Here is a 20,375-nt window from a genome sequence, read left to right as displayed (position 1 = left end):
GGGTCCGGACTCAGAGCTACAGGGGCACTGGACTCTGTTGGCCCCCACCAGAACCGCCCCTGTTCACAACATATTCCAGAAGTCCAGGGTGCAAAGAGCGGTCATTCACCCTGCTGTGTGTGGGTAGTTAGATTAATCATCATGGCCACGTGACGTTCAGTGTAACAAAGACGCAGTGTCGTCTGTCAGAGTTTCATCCAGCGACCGACGCAGCTGTTCTGCCTCTGGGCCCGCTGGACCTCATGTCACACAGAACCAAGTCAGATACAAAGGCCTGCTTTTAGTTCTTCTTCTGAGGGATCACTGGATGTGTGTGTGTGTGTGTGTGTGTGTGTGTGTGTGTGTGTGTGTGTGTGTGTGTGTGTGTGTGCAGGATCTACGTGCTGCACACTCGTTCACTATCATTACTGTAATCTGCCGACTGCTACATGACACACTGTAATTGACTCAGCAGTGGTCTCACTCTCCACTTCACCTGCAGGCTGTTGCTTCACCTGGATGGGACAGACGTCACATACAGTATAGGCTGATCAATAACCCTCCTGACTGACTATTTTCTGATCATCAGTGAGGAGTGTTTCTCAGCCGAATGAGTTTAAAGATCTGGTGCTTCAGCTCTGATGAAGCGTGCAGAGACGGCAGGATCTCTAGTGGAAGCAAGAAGCAGAACATGTGAGATCCAGGTACTTAAAACTGTACCTGAGTAAATGTACTCAGTTACAGTACAGTCCATCCCGCCAGTCCACAGAACCAGCTGAGGTGGGTCGTGTATCATCACCCATCCACCTCTTAATCACTGTGGCCTGTGTTCAACTATAACTTTAAGACTTTACACTGGACTCACACGGTGCATCTCCATGAACAGATATGCATGTATTGATCACCCTGGTAGCTCAGTTAGAAGGGTTCAGATCTGAACTGTGTCACCATGCATGAACATCAGAGAGGTGCAGAAAGAAGGAGGAGGTCTGAACAGAACCGTCTCCTCCAGGAGCCACCAGAACTCTACTTTTGTGTCTGCAAACACATTTTTTTTAGACAATCTTTTGTTTCTGAATGCAAAAATCCTGAACCTCCAAAGAAATGAATGAATCCTGCTGTCAGATAAATGTAGGACGAAGAAGTGTCTGACTTTGTATTTTACTTGAGTAAATGTACTGTTAGCATCAACGAAATGTTGTGTGTGTCTGAGGCATTAAAGGTCCAATCCGTGGTCTTATTCTAATCAGGTATTCTGCTTAAAGAATATCACACCGCCCTCTGGTGGTCATAGAAAGTAATGCATCTGAACCGCTGCCCTTCAGCACCGGCAGCAGAGCTGATGACATTAAATTACATTATACTATTATATTTAATCTAACTCTCATTGGTATGAATGCATCACTGCAGTTCAAGCCTCGATCCAAATCACAGAAATTTATTTGGATGCAAAAGCTGTATTATGCAAAGAAAAGCAACATCAGAAGATGCATATTTACAAGAAACAATGCACGTTAGTAATCACACATTGGCATGGACAGTGTCAACAGAACGTTACTGTACATTAAAACTGGATGTACCGTTGAAAAGCAAGAAAAAAAGGGGGGATGGTGACTGAGAGTCTGGCTGCGCTTCCACAACAGGAAGATGTTTAAGTCAGAGATGATAAAAACCAAAATACAGTGACGCACCTTCAGTGGTGTCATTAAAACACGAAAGCACGTAAGTCACTGAGTAGTGTGTTTTGGAACATTGGACATGCTTTATTTCAGAACTTTTCACAATTTATTTAAACATCTCACATATACAAAATAGGTACAATAGACTTTGTGGTGTCATTTTTTGAGAGAGAGAGAGGCCGCCTAAAAAAAACCATTCAGAATTGGATGACCTATGTGCTGTCAGTATGAACACTGTGTGGGGTTTGGAGAGCAAAAAAAAAAAAAGCCTGAACAAAAAACCAAAACAAACAAAAAAAAAAACCTTCTAGACAAATCAAACAAAAAAAACCAAAGAAACGAAATGAAACAAAAAAAACAGACATCAGGTTTAGAAACAGTCCACATGCTTAAAGTGGGGGAGCATCAGGGGACGAATGCAAGACTTCCTCAAAGGTCAATACAAAGTAATACAGTATAAGAGTGGTTTGCTCCACAGCTGCATATTAGCACCATAGATCTCTGCTTCAAGTAACTGAGCACCTTCCGATACGGGACAACGCTTGAAGCATTAGAAGTTGTAACATCTCTGTTGTGGACCCAGGTTGTGTCAATAGTATTTTCTTTAGGTACAGGCATGAGGTAGTTTAAACCTTTTTTTCATGGAAATTGTGGTTTTAAACCTCCTCCTTGGAAGATATACAAAGACCACAAAGTGATGCATACTTTCAGCGTTTTTATTACACTTCTTTTATTTTTTACAAAAGGATGGCATGATGTCCCACAACAAGGTGTTTTCCCGCGTCCCTTTGGGTTGCTGTATTAATTTGCATTGCACAAACGCTCCTCTCAGTCCGTTCAGTCCTCTCAGATAGTTGCCCATCTTAAGCAAGTGGATGTGCAGAGAGAAATCAGCATTCAGTATAAAAAACAACACAGAAAGAAGGGCAGAGATTTTGTTTTTTCGTTCTTTCTCTCTTTTTTGGTGTTAATTTATCATGAGTCTATTTATTTGAAACAGACTGGGCCAATGTCCAAACCAAACTCCTGTTCAGCTCCACCAATGTCCAAAGGTGCAATGTCGAGGATGGGCAGGCGAGATGGTTTATTTGTTCTGTACTCAATCACTGTCTTGCTCCATTCACCAGTGTGTGTCTGCAGGTGGGAGGAAACAAAACAAGGTTTTAGAATAGTGCCGCCCGCCAAAATTGCATTGATGCAGCAGTTTGTGCACAGAATCCTTCAGAAGAAGGAGAAATAATGAAACTGAACCAGGGAAAAACAACTGCAGAAGCTACTTACAGTGCAGCCGTCCTCCAGCACGGAGAAGGTGAAGCGGCTGTTGCCCTCGGCCCTCAGCTCCACGTCGTTGGAGCCCATGAGCACCACAGCCTTCTTCAGGTTGCCGCTCTCACCATCCATGTAGGCAACGCTGTTCTTGCAGTGGTAGGTGATGTTCTGGCTAGCCTGGTTGGACAGCAGGCGCATGAAGGCCAGCTGGGTGGCCATGCTCTGGGAGCTGATGGTCTCGTCGTTGTAGGTAAACTGTACGGAGAGGAAGGAAGGACCGTCAACATTTGGAATCTATGTAGAAAAGCATTTTTGATTTCCTGCTTGGGAGGGAGTAAATGCTCACCTCAGAGTCTCCGTTGATGGTCTCTCCGAACCAGACGTGCTTCTTGTTCTCGGTGCTTCTGTACCAGTTCTTCTTGGCGATGCTCTCAGGGTGGGCATAGATGCAGGTCTCGCGGGTGGAGAAGTCGCAGAAGACCTTGATGGCATCGTTGGTGCAGCCCTGGTTGGGGTCAATCCAGTAGAATCCTGCAGGACAGAAGAAAGAGAGTCAAGCTGATGGAAAGAGACCACTCGTACCAATACGGGCTCAGAAAGCTGCGGTCCATGTAGGTGGGTCTAGACTTTGTTGAGCTTACCGCTGGTCCACTCGGGGTGGCTGAGCTTGATGTCACGGCAGGTGCGGGCGGGGTTCTTCCTGGATCCCTCAGGGGTGAGCAGGTTTTCGATCTGAGTGTTGAGGGACTTGATGGTGGCATCGACCTCGTAGTCCTTGGCTCTCATGGCGGGCTGATCAGCTCTGTACTCATCGTATCCAGAAACATCGTATCCACCACCAGCGGGGCCGGGAGGTCCGGGCAGACCGGGAGATCCAGGAGGACCCTGATGTGGATCAGAGAGTGGATTAAAATGTCAGATCCTTAGCAGAGGATCCTTTCACTTGTAACAGAGCTTGTCTATCTGCTTTATGAAAATGACCAAATTCTGTATTGGAGCAGATGAGGATAAAGTAGAAGTGCTTACAGCGGGTCCAACGTATCCAGGGGGTCCACGAGCACCAGGAGAACCGATGGTTCCATGGCCACCAGCTCTACCATCCTTACCAGGGGGTCCGTGGGGTCCAGCAGGTCCCTGAAGAGGAGATCATCACATGGCACAGTCACATATTTGTCCTTAATGGAACTAGAAAACCACTGGTGTGTTGTGGGTTATTAGGACTCTACTCACTCTGGGTCCAGCAGGTCCGTTAGGTCCAGCAGATCCAGTGTCTCCGGAGGGTCCCTGTAGAGAGACAGAGTGCATTAATGAATGACACTGTAACGATGAACGAGACGTCCTCATGCAGTGTTGACATGTAGAGCTGATGCATCTGAAGTCGTGTGAATCAGGTAAAAATCAGCACTTTTCATACTGTCGTGTGATTTATGAAAGTGTGCCGTCACTCACAGATGGTCCGGGCATTCCCTGGAGACCAGGATGTCCACGTAGTCCCTTCATGCCTCTCTCTCCCTTGTCTCCAGCAACTCCCTTCTCACCACGGGATCCAGCAGGTCCCTATAACACACACAAACCTCATGTTGTGAGAACAGGATACAGTTTGTTGTGCACATGTGAAATGAGCTCTATTCTATGTGCGATTTCTATTCCTATACAGGTTTTCTGTACTTACAGCAGCGCCTCTAGCTCCGGCCTGTCCAACGGGTCCTGAGGGACCTCCGGGGCCCTAGAGACAAGCAAAGACGAGAATAAAAGAACGAGTGAGTCAAGCAGACGATTGAACCCTGCGAATGTTGCTGCATGGTCATAGAAGATGGTGTGTAGTCGTGACTGAGTTACTATTCATACGTACAGGCTCTCCACGGTTTCCAGGTCTGCCAGCTCCTCCAGTGGGTCCAGCAGGTCCGGGGGCACCAGCAAGTCCCATGGAACCAGCAGGTCCGGGCTCACCACGGTCTCCCTGAATAAGGTTAGAAAGAGGGCCGGCGCAGGTCAGAGCGAGGCATATGTGTGTGTGTTGTGTATACAGGCATAGTTAAGGTGTGTGAGACGGCGTTACCTTGAATCCAGCGACTCCAGGACGACCAGGGGGTCCATCGTTACCGGGGCTACCCTACAGGCAGAGAACATCAAGCTTCAACTGAAAGCCTTCCATTGAGTTGTTTGAGTGCGAGACAGGTCGCTGTTAGCGGGTCGCTGCAGTACGTGTACATGGCCTTACCTCACGTCCAGCCTCTCCCTGAGGTCCGGTCATACCAGGCAGACCAATGTTTCCAGGAGGACCACGGGCTCCGGGGGCACCAGCGGGTCCAACTCTACCAGCCTCTCCCTGTGGTAGGAAGCAGAGAAAATGACTGGGTCATGTTCAGCCAGAGGCTTCTTACTGCATGTGAACCCATGTTTGACCTTCTTCATCTTATCTTTAGCACTAAGACACAAAACAGGTTTTTATTTTGATTCAATGCACATTTAAAATCTTGCATGCTTTAAATCCAACGTCAGGGTCAATGTACGTGTCTTCTATCAGCATTAATGTACTTACAGGACCACCAGGACCACCAGGAGAACCACGATCTCCTCTAGCACCAGGCAGACCAACAAATCCTTGAAGTCCAAGAGGACCGCTGGTTCCAGGAGCACCAGAAGGACCCTGAACACAGACGCCACATAATCAGTGAACTCTCTGTACCTCACTGCACCACAGATTCATCATGTCGACTGCAATAAAAGCTCTAACTTACAGGAGGACCAGACTCTCCAGAGGATCCCCTCTCTCCAGCCAGACCAGGTGGTCCAACCATACCCTGCTCTCCAGAGGGACCAGCGGGACCAGGGTCACCACGGAGTCCACGAGGACCATCTTTACCAGCGGGACCAGCAGAGCCAGGGGGTCCAACAATGCCCTGAGAAGGTCAGAGGAATAGTAAGGGTGTGTGTGAGTGTGTAATCCACCGTGTTCAGTGTGGGTCTGAATGTGTGTGTGTGTTTCCAAATGTTTGTAAATATAAGATCAATACTCACAGCGGGACCGGCGGGTCCAACTCTACCAGCAGCACCAGGGAAACCAGTCAGACCCTGACATCACAAACACACAACCGCAGGTCAGATGCTGGAACAACAAAGATTGATGTGTGTGTCTGTGTGTTGTGTCTCTGTGTGTGACTGTGACTGTGTGTGTTGTGTCTGTGTGTGTGTGTCTATGTGTGTGTCTGTGTGTGTATTGTGTCTGTGTGTGTGTGTTGTGTCTGTATGGGTGGACATCAGCGATATGATTCTTCACGGTGAAGAAATGAATATAAAGAACACCAACTTGTATTTTGCAGCTTTGAGAGTTTGACATTTTAAAAAGATGGCTTTGTAATAAAGAGCACTGCTGCAGCTGTATGGGACATTTTCCTAAAACCTCATTCATTCTCAATAAAAGAGCAAAGGAACACATTTATGAATGATAATTGCAGACAGAATTTATTAATTTGTGGCTTAAGCTGCAGGACAACACATCTTCATGGTGCGTGTTGGGAAAAACTGACAGCTACTTAAAAATTAGAAAACAAAAAGTCAACACACATCTAAGATCAAAACCACTGACTAGATTTGAATTCTGAATCACTTCATGCTCTCGTAGCTTTACCATGAGGGGCTGAGGTGAGTGTGAGTGTGGCAGGTGCATGTTGTTGTTTCATACTCACAGAAGGTCCGGTGTCTCCACGAGCGCCAGCAGGTCCAGAAGCACCAGCAGGACCCTAGATAAGCAGAAGAAACCAGACATCACTCCTCTGAGTTTATAACTACCATCCCCAATCCTTAAACTACAAGAACCTGTCTGACACCTGAATAACCTTCTCCTGATACACTGAGTCTATTATATCTGATCTATCTTATGTTTCTGGTGTAAATGGTACTAACAGGAGGTCCAGACTGTCCAGCGGGTCCAGCAGCGCCGGCGGGGCCGACCTCTCCCTTTCCTCCAGCAGGTCCACGCTCTCCTCTTGCTCCAGGCTGACCGTCAGCGCCCTGTGGGGAGGAAGAGTGGAGGGGTCAATTTCTGAAATCATGCTATCCTGAGACCTGGTCGGGATTTGTGTATATTATGTTGAACATTGATTGGCAGATATCTTACAGGGGGTCCAGCGAATCCAGAAGATCCAGCAGGTCCAACCTCTCCACGCTCTCCCTGAGGACAACAAGCAAACAGTCATGAAGACTGAACACACTGCACACCAGAGCTGTTTTTTGTTTGAATCTCTTCCTCCTGTATTAATGTGAACAAGCATGCATGTGGTAAAACAGGTGATATGATGCAGGACGTGAGCCGCGGCTACTTACAGGGGCTCCACGAGGTCCAGCGGGTCCAGCAGGTCCGAAGGAGCCGGCCTCACCCTGGAGGAGAGAGGGACAGTGTCATTAGCTTAGCATTGTCAAAATCAGCATCATTTTAAATGCACTCTGGTGACTGTTGTTAACACAGTTATAGCAGTAGCATGTAGAAGAACAACAACAAAATTTGCTGTCTGATAATTCAAATACATTATTTTGTGTGTTTTGTGTTTATGTTCTGTTTGTTTGACATCTGCAACATCAGTATTTTATGACAAAATAATAATGATAAAAGTGTCCATTTGCTGTTGCCACTGCTCTCCTGGAGCGATGGCTGCAATACAATAAAATGGCCATCAGGTGGCAGCGCTGAGCTTGTAACTACTGATACAGCACATCTCCTCCAGAAAAGTTTCATGTCTAAATTTATGGAATCCGATTTGTCAGCAGTGAGAATCTCTGACAGTAATTTGATCTCAGTGACTCCCGTGATGGTTTTCTACTGTAGGCTAATGTTAAAGACTCGGTCAGCCATCTTGACTGACGCTGGAGGCAGCCATTTTTAGGCTGTAACAAAGCACCATAACATTAACTAGTTTGTGTCACAGTGTACATCCTACACACCTTTACTCAGATCGTTTCTGGGGTTATTTGTTTTGTGGAAAATAATATCCATACGTGAGCTGCTTACCTTATCACCATTGGCTCCAGTGGGTCCGGGAGGTCCAGCGGGTCCAGGCAGACCCTACAGAAGACGGAGGATAAGACACTAAGACTGAGGCTCTGGTCCATAAACTCTCTGATCAAGTGAACAGCAACAATCTTTATATCAGTTGCCTCATGAAGAATCAGAGAGTTGAACTTACACGGGCTCCATCTCTGCCAGCGTTTCCATCAGGTCCTTTGTGTCCGGGCTCTCCCTACAGGAGAAGGTTGAAGGTGTTCTCATTAACAAACGTCAGCTGATTAGAGGGGTAAAATCCTGCGTTACTTGTAGTTGGTAGATTCTGGAACTTACCTTCTCTCCTTTGGGTCCAGGGGTTCCAGCCGCTCCACGCTCACCGGGCATGCCTCCGGGTCCTTGGTGTCCAGGACCACCAGCAGCTCCAGCAGCACCAGGCTCTCCCTGGAGACAGAGATGGCAAACTACTGTTCATTTTCAATAAAACAAAGCTGCTTCTATAAATACATGAGCTCATGTATTAGCTTGACATATACATGAATGCTGCAGCTGCAACACTGAAGCCCTCAGATACTGTTTATCACTCTGCACTAAGACTCATAACTGGCAATATCTATAATAACTGCATGTTTTTAATTAACCAGAGACAATGTTCACTAATCAACATTTCAGTTTAGAAGTTACTGTGATTACAGGTAGCTAGTTAGCTCACTTTTGTCCGTAGTCTCTTGTGTTTTTTCTTTTGGTGTGGGCCTTTATTGTTTAACATTTTACTGGACTGTGTTTATACTTTAAAAAAATCTTTCAATGTGCTGAAGTTTCCTTTTCGTGTTTGTTGGTGTCTACAATCTTTTGTCTGTTTTCTGAATCTGCGGTAGTGTAAATGAGGTCTCTACCTCAATGTATTTCTGAGTTTAAATAAGGTTGAAAGAGAAAATCCTTTTGCCACAGCTTCATCCTACCTTGCCACCATCAGTTCCAGGGGCTCCAGCAGGTCCACGGGCTCCCATTGGTCCCTGAGCTCCAGAGGCACCAGCAGCACCGGGGTTACCACGCTCTCCCTGGAGGAACACATTAAGGGAATCAGTGTCTTTCACTTTGTTTTATCTATTTGAATTAAAATGCTTTGTTTGCTGCCAACAGACCCAGAGAGAAGGCGTCTGCAGGTTGACTTACCTTACCACCGGCAACTCCAGCAACTCCTTGGTCTCCTGGGATACCCTACAGAGAGACAAATGGTCGGTTAAAGACGTTTTCTGGTCTGATTGTACTGTAACATAAGAGAAATTCAGAGTCTGTTTGTGGTCTACTTACTCTGTCTCCGGGCTTGCCAGCCTCTCCAGCAGGTCCAGCGGGTCCAGGCAGACCCTGAAAACATCAGGCAGCTAGATCAGGACCAACAGACTCAAAACTGCAGTAAAAATGAGGTACTGAACTTCTGAATTTCCAAAGAAAATGTGCTCTGATTTGCTTAAACAAAGTCAGAGGATGGATCCAAACCTGGAAGCCAGGAGCTCCAGCGGGTCCCTGCTCTCCCTTCTCACCAGGACCACCCTGTCGGAGGAACGAGAGAAGGCCGATGTTTAAAATGGCACACTGATGTCTACTCACATCATAAACACAAGTATCTGTGCATATGACTGCATGTATGAGCAAGATGAATGCTGTATGTAAGGACACTTACAGCGGGTCCAGTGGCACCAGTGGCTCCGTTGTTGCCGTCAGGTCCAGGAGCTCCCTGAAGACAAAGATGAATGAATTGTTAAAAGTCCTGTGGTCTGAAAGTTTAGATGTGTTATCAGCGAGCGACATGTAGAGGTATGTGGTGACTCACTCTCAGTCCAGTGGGGCCGGTGGCTCCCTTGTCTCCAGGCTTGCCAGGCTCACCCTGAAGGTCAAAGGTCAGTTAAGCACAGGTAATGATGAACTTTATGACATACGGAAATATTTCCCAGTCTAGGCCTTTTTCTCTACTTACAGAAGGTCCCTTGGGTCCGGGGAAGCCGATGTTTCCAGGCTGGCCTCTAGGTCCGGTTGGGCCGGGAGGTCCACCGCGGCCATCTTGTCCAGCAGGACCCTGGAGGAGAAAATAGGCAGTACAGCAGGATGTCATGTTGATGGCGTTCATTAGAGCAGATATGATGGTAAAACAGAGCAGACTGAGAGCAGCGTCTGTGTTCTTCAGTCAAATCTGTGACTTTCAGATTTACTCACAGCAGGTCCCTCCTTTCCTGGGGGTCCAGAGCTTCCAGGGCTTCCTGGGAGACCCTGAAAAATGAACATTAGTCAGTAATTAAGATGTATCTATTATTATTACTGTGTACTATTGTCTTGCATTAAAATCTGGAGTTTAATCGTTCACAATATCAGCAGCTTCGTAGCAAAACCATCACAGGTCTACAGCTCCAAACTAATCTAGCTCAGCTCATCCGACTTCCCACTTCCCCTTCTGAGACTCAGAGAACTCACACAGAGATCAGGTCAGAATTTAGCAAAAGACTCACCCTGAGACCAGCTGGGCCAGGCTCACCAGCACGGCCAGCATCTCCAGGGGGTCCACGAGGTCCACCGGCACCGGTGGCACCACGGGCACCGGGCATACCCTACGAGAAGGAGACAAAGAGGTCCAAGAGAATTGAGAAGGAAGCTTCACCTCATCACTGAATGTTCTGTACATTTGCGTAACATGCAGCATATTGCTGGAATGAGATTTGCTCACTGAACACTCACAATTGGGCCAGTTCTTCCCTCAGCACCAGGCATACCACGGCCGCCAGGAGCGCCCTGTAGGAGACACACACGCATGAGCAGGTGATCCAGTGACGTAACCTCTGGATCTGTGCTGGTGTGGTGTATCACCATCCACTCAGAGATGGCTCTCTGGTACTCACTCTAGCTCCACGGTTGCCAGTAGGTCCAGTAGCACCAAGCTCACCAGCGGGTCCTCTCTTACCCTCCTCACCCTGAGGTCCAGGGGGTCCCTGAGGTCCAGAGTTACCCTGAGGAAAGCAACAGAGAAGTTATGAGTCATAAACAGTGTGTAAGCAAAGGTCCTCAGATTGAGTTTGGTAGAATTATAAAGTGAAGAACAGGATCAGGACTTACAGGCTCTCCTTTGGGACCGCCATCTCCCTTCACTCCCTGAGGGCCAGGATCTCCCTGAAACACATAAACAGACGCCATCAACAGAAAAATCAAGCATCAGATGTTTCTGTGTGTCTGTGCGAGGGCGTGGGTATTATGATTATTAATATCTATTTTTTTTGTGGCTGTTGGTGTGTGTACTTACACCAAGACCTCTCTGTCCAGCAGCACCCTGAGGGCCCTGGGGTCCAGGTCCTCCTCTTGGTCCGGGGAAGCCAGGAGCTCCAGCAACACCAGGGGTACCCTAAACAACAGCACAGGCAGGCAGGTGAGCATCACACAAACATGTCTTGTGCCTGTGTCTGGGTGTTTTACCTTTATTGTGAGTATAATATTATATTTCTACACAATACATGATAGAATATATGAATATGAAAACTGCATCCTGCTATCAAGGAGTCAGCTTGAATACTTACAGCAGCTCCCTTGGCTCCGTTCAGGCCATTAGCACCGGGGTTTCCCTGCAGGGGGAGAGAAAGAAATTAGGAAATCCGAAACACAATAATATACAAACTGTGACAAATCAGACACTGACACTAAATGACACTATAACTGCTCTGTTCAGGGTTATTCACAGAACTTCAATCAGTGAAAAGACAAATCCATGGATAGCATGATCATTTCATTTAGTCATCTACATAACTGAAGTAAAACTGTCCACATGCATGTTTAATAGAAGCTTGGGGACTGATTGATCCAACATGTTTCTGCTCACAACTTTTCCAGGTCAGGTCACAAGTGACCGACCGACAGGAAGTGGAAACATCTTAGTCAGGATACTTACAGGAGGACCGACGGGGCCAACAGCACCATTGGCACCGGGCTCTCCTCTTGCTCCCTGAGGTCCAGCTGGGCCAGTAGCTCCAGCGGGTCCAATCTCTCCCTGTCAGAGACAAAAACACATGCACATTCAATACTGTGATGGAAGCAGCCTTGGCTATTGAAACAATATGCTGGTGTTGTATAAGGATGTGTTGGTGTGTAACTAAATGATCAGATGGCGTTACATAAATATATAGATATATACATTTATATATATATATATATATATATATATATATATATATATATGTATATTTATATATATGTGTATGGTCTAAAGTGACTGAGGCTGCTGCATGCATGAACGATCCCCCTGGGGATAATAAACGGTACAAGAAGATTCTCATACTGCATGTCAGCGAGAGCTGTGTCCTTCTGTGACACTACACATGAACTTCTCAAGGGAAGATTTGTTCCCAAAGAACAGGAAAGGCAACAGGAGGTGGCATCATACTGACCTTGGGGCCGGGGCCACCGGGGAAACCTGGGGGACCAGCAGCACCGAGGGGACCCTGGGTAGAAGAACGTCAGGTCACGTTCAGGTCAAGTTATAAGTTAAAAGATATCACAAAGCACATTCTGGACAGGTACCTTGATGGTAACTTCATTTTGAGTTCAGTAATCACAAAGGGGTTTAAAGGGCCAATACTCACAGCAGGACCGGCGGGGCCAACATTGCCATCAGCACCACGAGCACCAGCGGGGCCAGCAGGGCCAGCACGACCTCTCTCACCAGGCATACCACGAGATCCCTGAAGGGAGCATACACAGGAAGAACAAGTGATGAGCAAAGTGTCGCTACTGCAACCATGTTATAACAAATGATGAAAATGGGGAGGAGTGATTTATCATTTAACTAAGGGTTTGTGCATAAATGAGTAAATCTTGAAGTCGATCCCAAAACTTACAGCCAGTCCAGGACTTCCAGCAGCTCCGTGTGCACCGGGCTCACCCTGCAGAGAGACAGGAGAAGATGATGAGGCGTCACAGATGAAGTGACTCAAGTTTAAATCTGACAAGAACAATATACTTGCAAACTGTATACGCCTGATTTGTTATCAGCAGGCTCATTTCAACACGAAGATGTCAAGGCTAAGAGAAACTGTGCTGCTATAGTAGATAATGGTGCTCTTCTTACCTTGGCGCCAGCAGCACCGGGCTCTCCCTTACGTCCATCCAGACCAGTGTAACCCTGAAACACAGAAGGAAAGTGATGATGGAAGAGGCATACAATCATCTACAGAAATACTCCACACACAAATATAAAAAAGAAGAAATGAGGGACAAAATGAGGAGACAGGGACTGTGAGATAGTATGGATCTTTAACACGACATATGCTGGTTTGATGTCCATTAACAATACATGTTGACAACAAGACATCAAGTGTGAGACAATGAGGAAGCGTTGGTATCTTCAGAGCAGCTACAGGGAGTTAACACCTGGCTCTGGTTTATATGGAAGGAGCCTTCCAATACCTGAAAGCCACAAAGTGACTTCACAGACGAAACGATCTCACGCAAAAATCTGAAACAGCAGCCGTTAGACTCCTTTTGTTTCTAGTTAGCTCCTCGGAGAAGAAGACTAGAGAGGAGAGTGGCTCCATAATCCTTTCAAGTGACGCTCCGAGTGAGTCCACATTTTACACAGCGCAGGTGGAGCTCTGGTTTTGTCACTGGCTGCAGGCCGGTGGGGTTCAGGTGAGGTCAAGCAGAGGAATCATGATCAACACTCACTCTGTGTCCCTTCATTCCTGGAAGTCCGGGGGTTCCGGGGAATCCACGAGCACCCTGCGATTCAAAACAAAGAAGATATGACTCAGATGAAGTTCATATTTACAGCCCAGATATCTGTTTGTATCTTTCTGTGTTTCATTCTCCTTGTCGAGGAGGAAAAGTCTCACCTGGGGGCCGGGGGCACCTCTGTCTCCGGGCTTGCCGGGTCTGCCGTTGTTACCCTGCGAGAGCACAAACAGATGTTAGGATGTGACACTCCCGTAAACGACAGCGGTCCTTGAAAATGCTTGCAGACACGCAAATATATACATACGTCCTCTCCAGCTTTGCCAGGGGGTCCAGGGGGGCCACGAGCACCAACGGGGCCCTTAGGAGAGAAAAGCACAACACTTAAGATCTCAAAGATAACTACGACTATTAATGCGATGGCATCTGTGACATCTGACACTGAGAAAGAATCCAAACTAAAGCATGCTCGTCATCACGTGATAATATGAAAGCTGGGGGATTATCTTACAGTCTGTCCAGGCTCTCCGGGCTCACCAGCGTGTCCAGTGTGTCCCTGAGGACCCTGTTGAGTGATAAGAGGCACCGCAATTAGTCTTCAGTCAGACACCACAGCAACAGCACGTCACATGCTCAGGTAGAAGGTACCGGGTCAAGTTTGATCCAAAAAGTGTGAACTTACAGGAGGTCCAGGAGGTCCGGGAGGGCCTCTAGCACCCATCATACCCTGAAAAGGAGAAATACGTCAATGAGTCATGTCATTCTTTAACATTAAGTCAACCTATGCTAGTGTAATTTGTCCTTAGTGTGAATGCAACTGGAATCCAAATCATTTATGTGTAGGTCAGACTGTAGAGTCAGTATTCATGTAAAGGTAGCTGATGGATTGAATGGGACCTCGAGGGGCCACAAGGGGCCACAAGGGACCCGGAGGGGCCACGTGTGACGGCCTTCATGTGTTGTCATGTGTATGCTTGGCCCTCACCATGGGTCCAGGGCCGGGATCAGGGGCTTTTGCACCATCATACTGAGCAGCGAAATTCTGTGGAATAGAAACAAACAGATTAATTATCCAACTGACAAACTTCTTGACATATCAGAACATTATTGGACCGGCAGAGCATCGATCCGGGTCAGATCAACCGTCAGTGTCTCTGTAGTCGTAATGACACAAACAGAAAGTGATTTACTGTAAAGAGAGAGAAGCTGTGGTTTTTATGTTTTGAAGATCTGACTTTACTCTACAGTAGTAAGGTAGTTATCTGTTAGCCATATATATCAGAGGGCTTAAGGACAAAAGGTAAAAGGTCACAGTGTTATGGCATCATTATTAAAAATAATTTCATTATTGCAATTTCAACATAGTCGATAACAAGCGTTCATGTGCCACAGAAACACAACGTGGGTCACATTCAACACTGGAAGTCAAATCACAGCTCGGTGTTTCTAAACCACCTTTTGAATGAAACACTGCAAAGCCTGACAGACAATTTTGCGAGTATGAACAGCCGACTTACTCCTCCGAGTCCAGGGGGACCTGGGGGGCCAGCGGGGCCAGGGAGTCCGGGTTTGCCATCTCTTCCATTTGGGCCCTTAGGACCCTGTAAAAGACAGATGGTGTGGTGAGTAAACACTGGAACAGCTGCTGACAGAAGAGTTCAGGTTATACTGTTTCATAAAACCACAGGAATACTCTAAATAACAACACATAAATGTAATGTTACTGTGAGAAATCTGTGACAAAGGTCGATATTAAAACTGTACCAATCACATCACATTACTGTAACTGTCTGTGAACGCAGGCCTATGGCTGATGTAAACAAAGGGGCGTGGCCTGATGAGGTTAAAAGGTCAAATGGAGTCAACTAACACGCTGCCAAATGTTCACCAAAATTATACCACGTTAAAGTGCCTAAATTACAGATCCGGCTACGGTTGTTTGGTCAAAGACAGCAGAGCGTTCACATGAGCTTACCCTGTCACCTCGAGGTCCCTTCTCTCCTCTGGGGCCCTGCAGCGCACAGAATCACTCAGTCAGACCAAAACACACAGCAGATGGCTGCTTCAGCAACACGTCAGTAAACTTCTCCTCTAAAAGAGCAAAGCATGCCACTGCGTTGCGTCTGAACTCCACTGACAGCAGAGTAAATAAAAAGCCAGATCTGAGTTCTGTTCAAACCATCTGGTGTGTTAATTACAATAAAATGTGCATGTACACAAACCTGACCTTACAGTGAGAGGACGAGCAAGTTAACAAAAACACAACATTTCATCTTAAAAGAGACTGTGAGCGGGTCAGAACCAGGCTGTATGTGTCTGATACACTGCAGGTGTGAAGTGACACATAAGAACAACGTCATGTGCTCACCTTGACTCTCGCCTAGACAGAAAAGAAAATAAATAAATGTAAGATTTATTTATTCAGTCTTTTCAGGGTTTGTCAGGATATTGAGAGTGTCGTACAGTTAACACTGTGATCTATAACTGAGCATGCGGTACAGTGTGTGACGCTGAAACGGGCTCATGCAGACCAGAATCAACATGGAACGCAGCAGAATAATGTGCATGTGATGTGTGAGTCCAACATGCTGAAGTAAAGGACGTGATGAAGAACCACACTGAACAACCTCTTAGCTGAAGGAGCATGTTAGTCCATGGAAAACATAGAGTTCTGAGGTGTTACCAGAACCACACGGTGCGTACTGCACCTTTAAAACACTGAAACATGAAGCTGACAGAAGTTCAGTTTTAGAGCAATCTCAGTTCTGAGCAGAACCATTAAACAGGCTCTGAGACGGGCCCAGTCTCAGTCTGACTGATACATTCTCTTATAAGTTTTATCCAAGCTGAAAATCTCATCCTTTTAGACCTGGTCTGAGATTAGCTTTTGTAAATTGGCTGTTAAATCAGGGAGCAGAGGAAGAGTCTAAACTGACCCGAGGCCAGCTGTTAGGGGGGCAAGCCTCCCTCTGCCCCTCTCTGCTGTCCTCAGAAAGGATCCTTTGTACCAGAACCCATGGGTGCCTCAGAGCCGCGGTTTTAGCTTTCACTGACACCAGCTTTAGCCAATAGGACCCTCACCTATTCATGGAACAGGAAGGGAGCAAAGCTGCAAGAAAGTATCTTCAAATTCCTAAATGCTCCGCCATCACTGAGACTGCTCAAATGAGTCGAGACCAACTGAGAGGGTCCGCAGCATCGCTCAGCGTTTGGAAGACAAAAAGGCAAAGTGACAAGGTAAAGCTGTCTTTGTGATTTCATGCATGTGTACTAACCGAGTCTGTGGCGTTGGAGAGATGAGGAGGAGGAAGAGGGAGATGAGGAGGGTGGGGGAGAGAAGAGGGGATACACCGTTAGAACATGATGAAGAAACAGTCATTGAATCCATTCTCTAGTCTTCTAAATACTTTCCACCTGTTCATGGTCGAGTTTTACTTCCTTCTGCATGAGATCAGTCTATAAGAGTGTGAAAGCTACATTCTGCACAACAAGATTAACCTTGCTAAAATCTGATTTGTGGGCATTTTAAAAATAAACGTCTGGCACTGGCAGAACGTGACGTCACCTCAATGTCTCGAACGTTGAACCAGTGTGTGTGTGTGTGTGTGTGTGTGTGTGTGTCCTACAGCGATGAACCTTTCTGCATCATGTATTTGCTGCTGTAGCACAAGTCTCAGCTCATGTCTGACAGAGGAGCTGAGGGCCACGTCCTCAAACTGTCTCGCTCAGGCTACAGAAGTGAATTTCAGTTCAATAGCATTCCATATAATGAGGATCGGGCTGCCGGCAGGCCTGGACAGGTCCTCTGTGCCCTCAGGACAGGAATAGTTGACGTGCTGCTGCAAACTAGACGAGAACGTCAGCGTTTGTGTTAGAAAATGAATGACTTCTATTACTGTTTGACGATTTCTGCTGATGTGTATTTTTATGAATTTGGCTTGAAAAACTGGAATTTAGCCGAATCAGACTGAATCATCAAATGGTCAGAATTTTGACTCTCGGCTGATGATGACAGAGTCGCTTTCATTCATGGCTGATGTTTGTATCTGGCAGGTGGACATCAGCTGATGTCCTCTGTGAATATGGACCAGCTGGTCATGGCCTGGTTCTGGCACAGCTGGGACCTCCCTGTGAACTCCAACAACTCATGTCTAATCTAGACCACACGGTGGCGCACTCTGGGGACTGAAGGTGACGTGAAACTGCTCATCTACCTCTCTAACAGAAAAAGCTGCATAAAGGCATCAACTTTAATCTTACAGTTTAATTCTTAAATAGCTTGTGGCCTCAAAAAAGTTAAATCACGCAGTAAACTTTCACTGCAAACTAAAGTGTTATGTAAAACAGAACTAGTATCATATTTAATCTGTCAGTCTCACTTCTAGTTCAGCTCTGAAAAACAGATTTGTTTCTCTCCAGAGGAGAAAACTGAGCTGGTGCCAGAGGATGTTTGCACCCTGCGGCCACCAGGGGGAGACGGTGTCGCTTCCTATAATACGACCTCATCTCTTGGACATCTGGATGGAACAATATGTACAACGCCCCACCAGGTTTTCCATCCAGTGTCTAAAAGAAAATTCACTTTCAGCCTATTTGAATAACTCCACATGCATTAAACGCCCTGAACAGGCTACTTCAGAGGTTTCTGTCAAAGCGAGAAAACGTTTCTCTCTCTCTGTCTGTCAGGAGGGAAACTGCTCCTTCTCGGAAACTAATCAAATCATTTTGATTGTATCCTTGGAGAAGAAAAGAAAGTGAAGAATCCTCTGCATGAGCTCAATCCGTTGAGTTTTTATTCAGCGGTGCTTTGCGCTCTCTTCAGGTTGACCTTCATGTAAGTCCCAAATAAAAAGCCAAGCGCAAGATCCTGAAGCAGTGGGACCCGGAAAAAATTATCCATCACAGAGAAAAAAAGAGCAGATAATCAAACTTACATTGACATGATGCTAGGTATGAAGTTACTGCAAGCAGCAACAGAATCCGGGTATCCACAAAGCTGAGCATGTCTACACAGACATGCAGACTCCTTGTGCTGCTGAGCCCTTGTTTTTAAACCACCCTTCAGGAAGGCATACAGTTGTGGTGACACGAGTAACTCCAAACTTAGCAGAAACCTGCTGCCGTGATGCTAGAATAATAAAGTTCTATCAGGCCTATTTATACGGCAGGAGGGTCCCTGGTCTGCGTGTCAAAAGTCAGCCCACCGACCAATCAGAGAGGAGAAACCCAATCTGACTCCCATCCCTCTCCAGCTCACACTCAGTCATGTGGTGCTGCATCTCCCAGCCTCCTCTCCACCAGAGAGCGTTTGGCAAAGCTTTGGCGATGATGACGAGTGCAACGTTTTAATTAGATCCATTCTTTTTGAGGACGTGGACAGCGTCGACGTTTAAAAGGGAGAAGAAGGCCTACGTTTCTCCCCTCTTTTACGGGCTGCAGTGAATCCGGAGCGTCAGTGCAGAGGCACGGCGCGCCCGGGCGCAAAGCAGCCTGCGCGCAGTTTAGATTTGTGCGTAAAATGTGCCCATTTCGGAGGGCGTCGGTGGGCATCAGATGGCACCGAGACTCTCTTCAACTTCTTTGGATTTTATGAGGAGAATAACTTTAGGAGAGAGTGTAGGATTACCTGTTGGGTCTTTGTTGAACTGTTGGAGTGTAATTGGAGTTCATAATGTGCCGATTTTACGCACGGATTTTCTTTTTGATTCTCACTTTCACTCTTATTCTTCTGCTTTTTTTGGAAGCATTCTAGTGACAACTCTGACATTTTCTATGTAGTGTGTGACGACCAGCAACATCCCTCCAGCTGCCAAGCTGACTTTGTGCCATTTATTTCATGTGTTCCACACAAACACTCCCCAAACAGTTCACTGTGTGCGTAAATAAAGAAGTGTTCTCCTCCGTCTAAGCTGTGTAGGATCTCTGACAAAATCCCTGAATCTTTACTCAGCAAAATGAGCGGAATGCGGTGATTCAGGGACAACATTCACCTCAGCTTTAGACCGACAAAAGACAGGTGTGAAGGAGATCCAGTTTCAACCCCTCTCTCTCTCTGAGCAGCTCTTACCTGCCCACATGACCAGACATGTCACCTGCTCTACAACCACTCCAACAGCACTCAGTGTGGCCCCCAGTCTGCCTCACGGCTCCCACCCTCTGTCCGCTGCACTGAGGGAAACACACGGCATGAAAACAAAAAGCATTTACTGAACAAACAAAATCTGATATTTATGAAGTAAATCTCCTCGTGGCAGGAGGAATGATCCAGTGTCCTCATGTGCACCTGACTACTGAATTTAAACATTGTGAACTTAACCTTTACATGTGAGAATAATGTTACTTATCATAAAAAAAGAAGTTTAACCAACCGGAGGTGAATAATTCCCCTCATATATTCTGCACTTCATAAAGGAGATTTTCTGCACCGTATTCAGTAAAGAAACTCTCAATGTATCTCAAATCACAAAGACTTCTTTTCCTCACACTTCATACATTTATTTCATGAAGATTATTTTGCCTCTTTAAACACAAAACGTGTAGGAGAGGAAACTGATCTTTATTTGAATCCTCCTGTGCAACATGGATTTACTCTTTACTGGGTTTTATGAGATGCAGATTGTGAGGATGAAAAGCTCGTTTCTGAATGATTTTATGATGTTTAATCTACAACTTAATATATGTAAATGTGCTTGTCTTTACTATTGAAGTCACTGTAAATGATATAAGGGGTTACATCCTTGTTT

General features: G+C 46.3%; 1 protein-coding gene across 3 annotated transcripts; it reads right to left on the bottom strand.

The window, feature by feature from the left end:
- Window positions 1-1,714: 1,714 nt before the first annotated feature.
- On the bottom strand, window positions 1,715-18,788 carry col1a2 (collagen, type I, alpha 2). 3 transcript variants are annotated; one of them, XM_037091329.1, is made up of 51 exons: window positions 18,567-18,788; window positions 16,908-16,912; window positions 16,001-16,012; window positions 15,608-15,643; window positions 15,150-15,233; window positions 14,618-14,674; window positions 14,315-14,359; window positions 14,144-14,197; window positions 13,940-13,993; window positions 13,794-13,847; window positions 13,627-13,680; window positions 13,031-13,084; window positions 12,801-12,845; window positions 12,546-12,644; window positions 12,351-12,404; window positions 11,855-11,953; window positions 11,487-11,531; window positions 11,216-11,314; window positions 11,032-11,085; window positions 10,818-10,925; window positions 10,657-10,710; window positions 10,431-10,529; window positions 10,141-10,194; window positions 9,905-10,003; window positions 9,761-9,814; window positions 9,611-9,664; window positions 9,427-9,480; window positions 9,241-9,294; window positions 9,103-9,147; window positions 8,889-8,987; window positions 8,263-8,370; window positions 8,111-8,164; window positions 7,936-7,989; window positions 7,254-7,307; window positions 7,048-7,101; window positions 6,834-6,941; window positions 6,617-6,670; window positions 5,949-6,002; window positions 5,669-5,830; window positions 5,470-5,577; window positions 5,149-5,256; window positions 4,987-5,040; window positions 4,780-4,887; window positions 4,600-4,653; window positions 4,377-4,484; window positions 4,158-4,211; window positions 3,954-4,061; window positions 3,569-3,812; window positions 3,274-3,458; window positions 2,940-3,182; window positions 1,715-2,792 (listed from the first exon to the last, which is right to left on the bottom strand). In XM_037091329.1, the coding sequence occupies exons 1-51, from the start codon at window positions 18,634-18,636 to the stop codon at window positions 2,646-2,648; spliced, it is 4,071 nt and encodes a 1,356-aa protein (XP_036947224.1). In that variant the 5' UTR covers window positions 18,637-18,788; the 3' UTR covers window positions 1,715-2,645. The 3 variants fall into 3 exon arrangements, with proteins under 3 accessions (XP_036947224.1, XP_036947233.1, XP_036947241.1); XM_037091338.1 differs by lacking the exon at window positions 16,001-16,012; XM_037091346.1 differs by lacking the exons at window positions 8,111-8,164; window positions 8,263-8,370; window positions 8,889-8,987; window positions 9,103-9,147; window positions 9,241-9,294 and having other exon boundaries at window positions 18,567-18,787.
- Window positions 18,789-20,375: the final 1,587 nt, after the last annotated feature.

The sequence above is a fragment of the Acanthopagrus latus genome, chromosome 3 (genome assembly GCF_904848185.1).
Source record: "Acanthopagrus latus isolate v.2019 chromosome 3, fAcaLat1.1, whole genome shotgun sequence".
Lineage (NCBI taxonomy): Eukaryota > Metazoa > Chordata > Actinopteri > Spariformes > Sparidae > Acanthopagrus > Acanthopagrus latus.
Note: the sequence above shows the minus strand (reverse complement) of the source record. Positions and strands in the feature narration are given on the sequence as shown.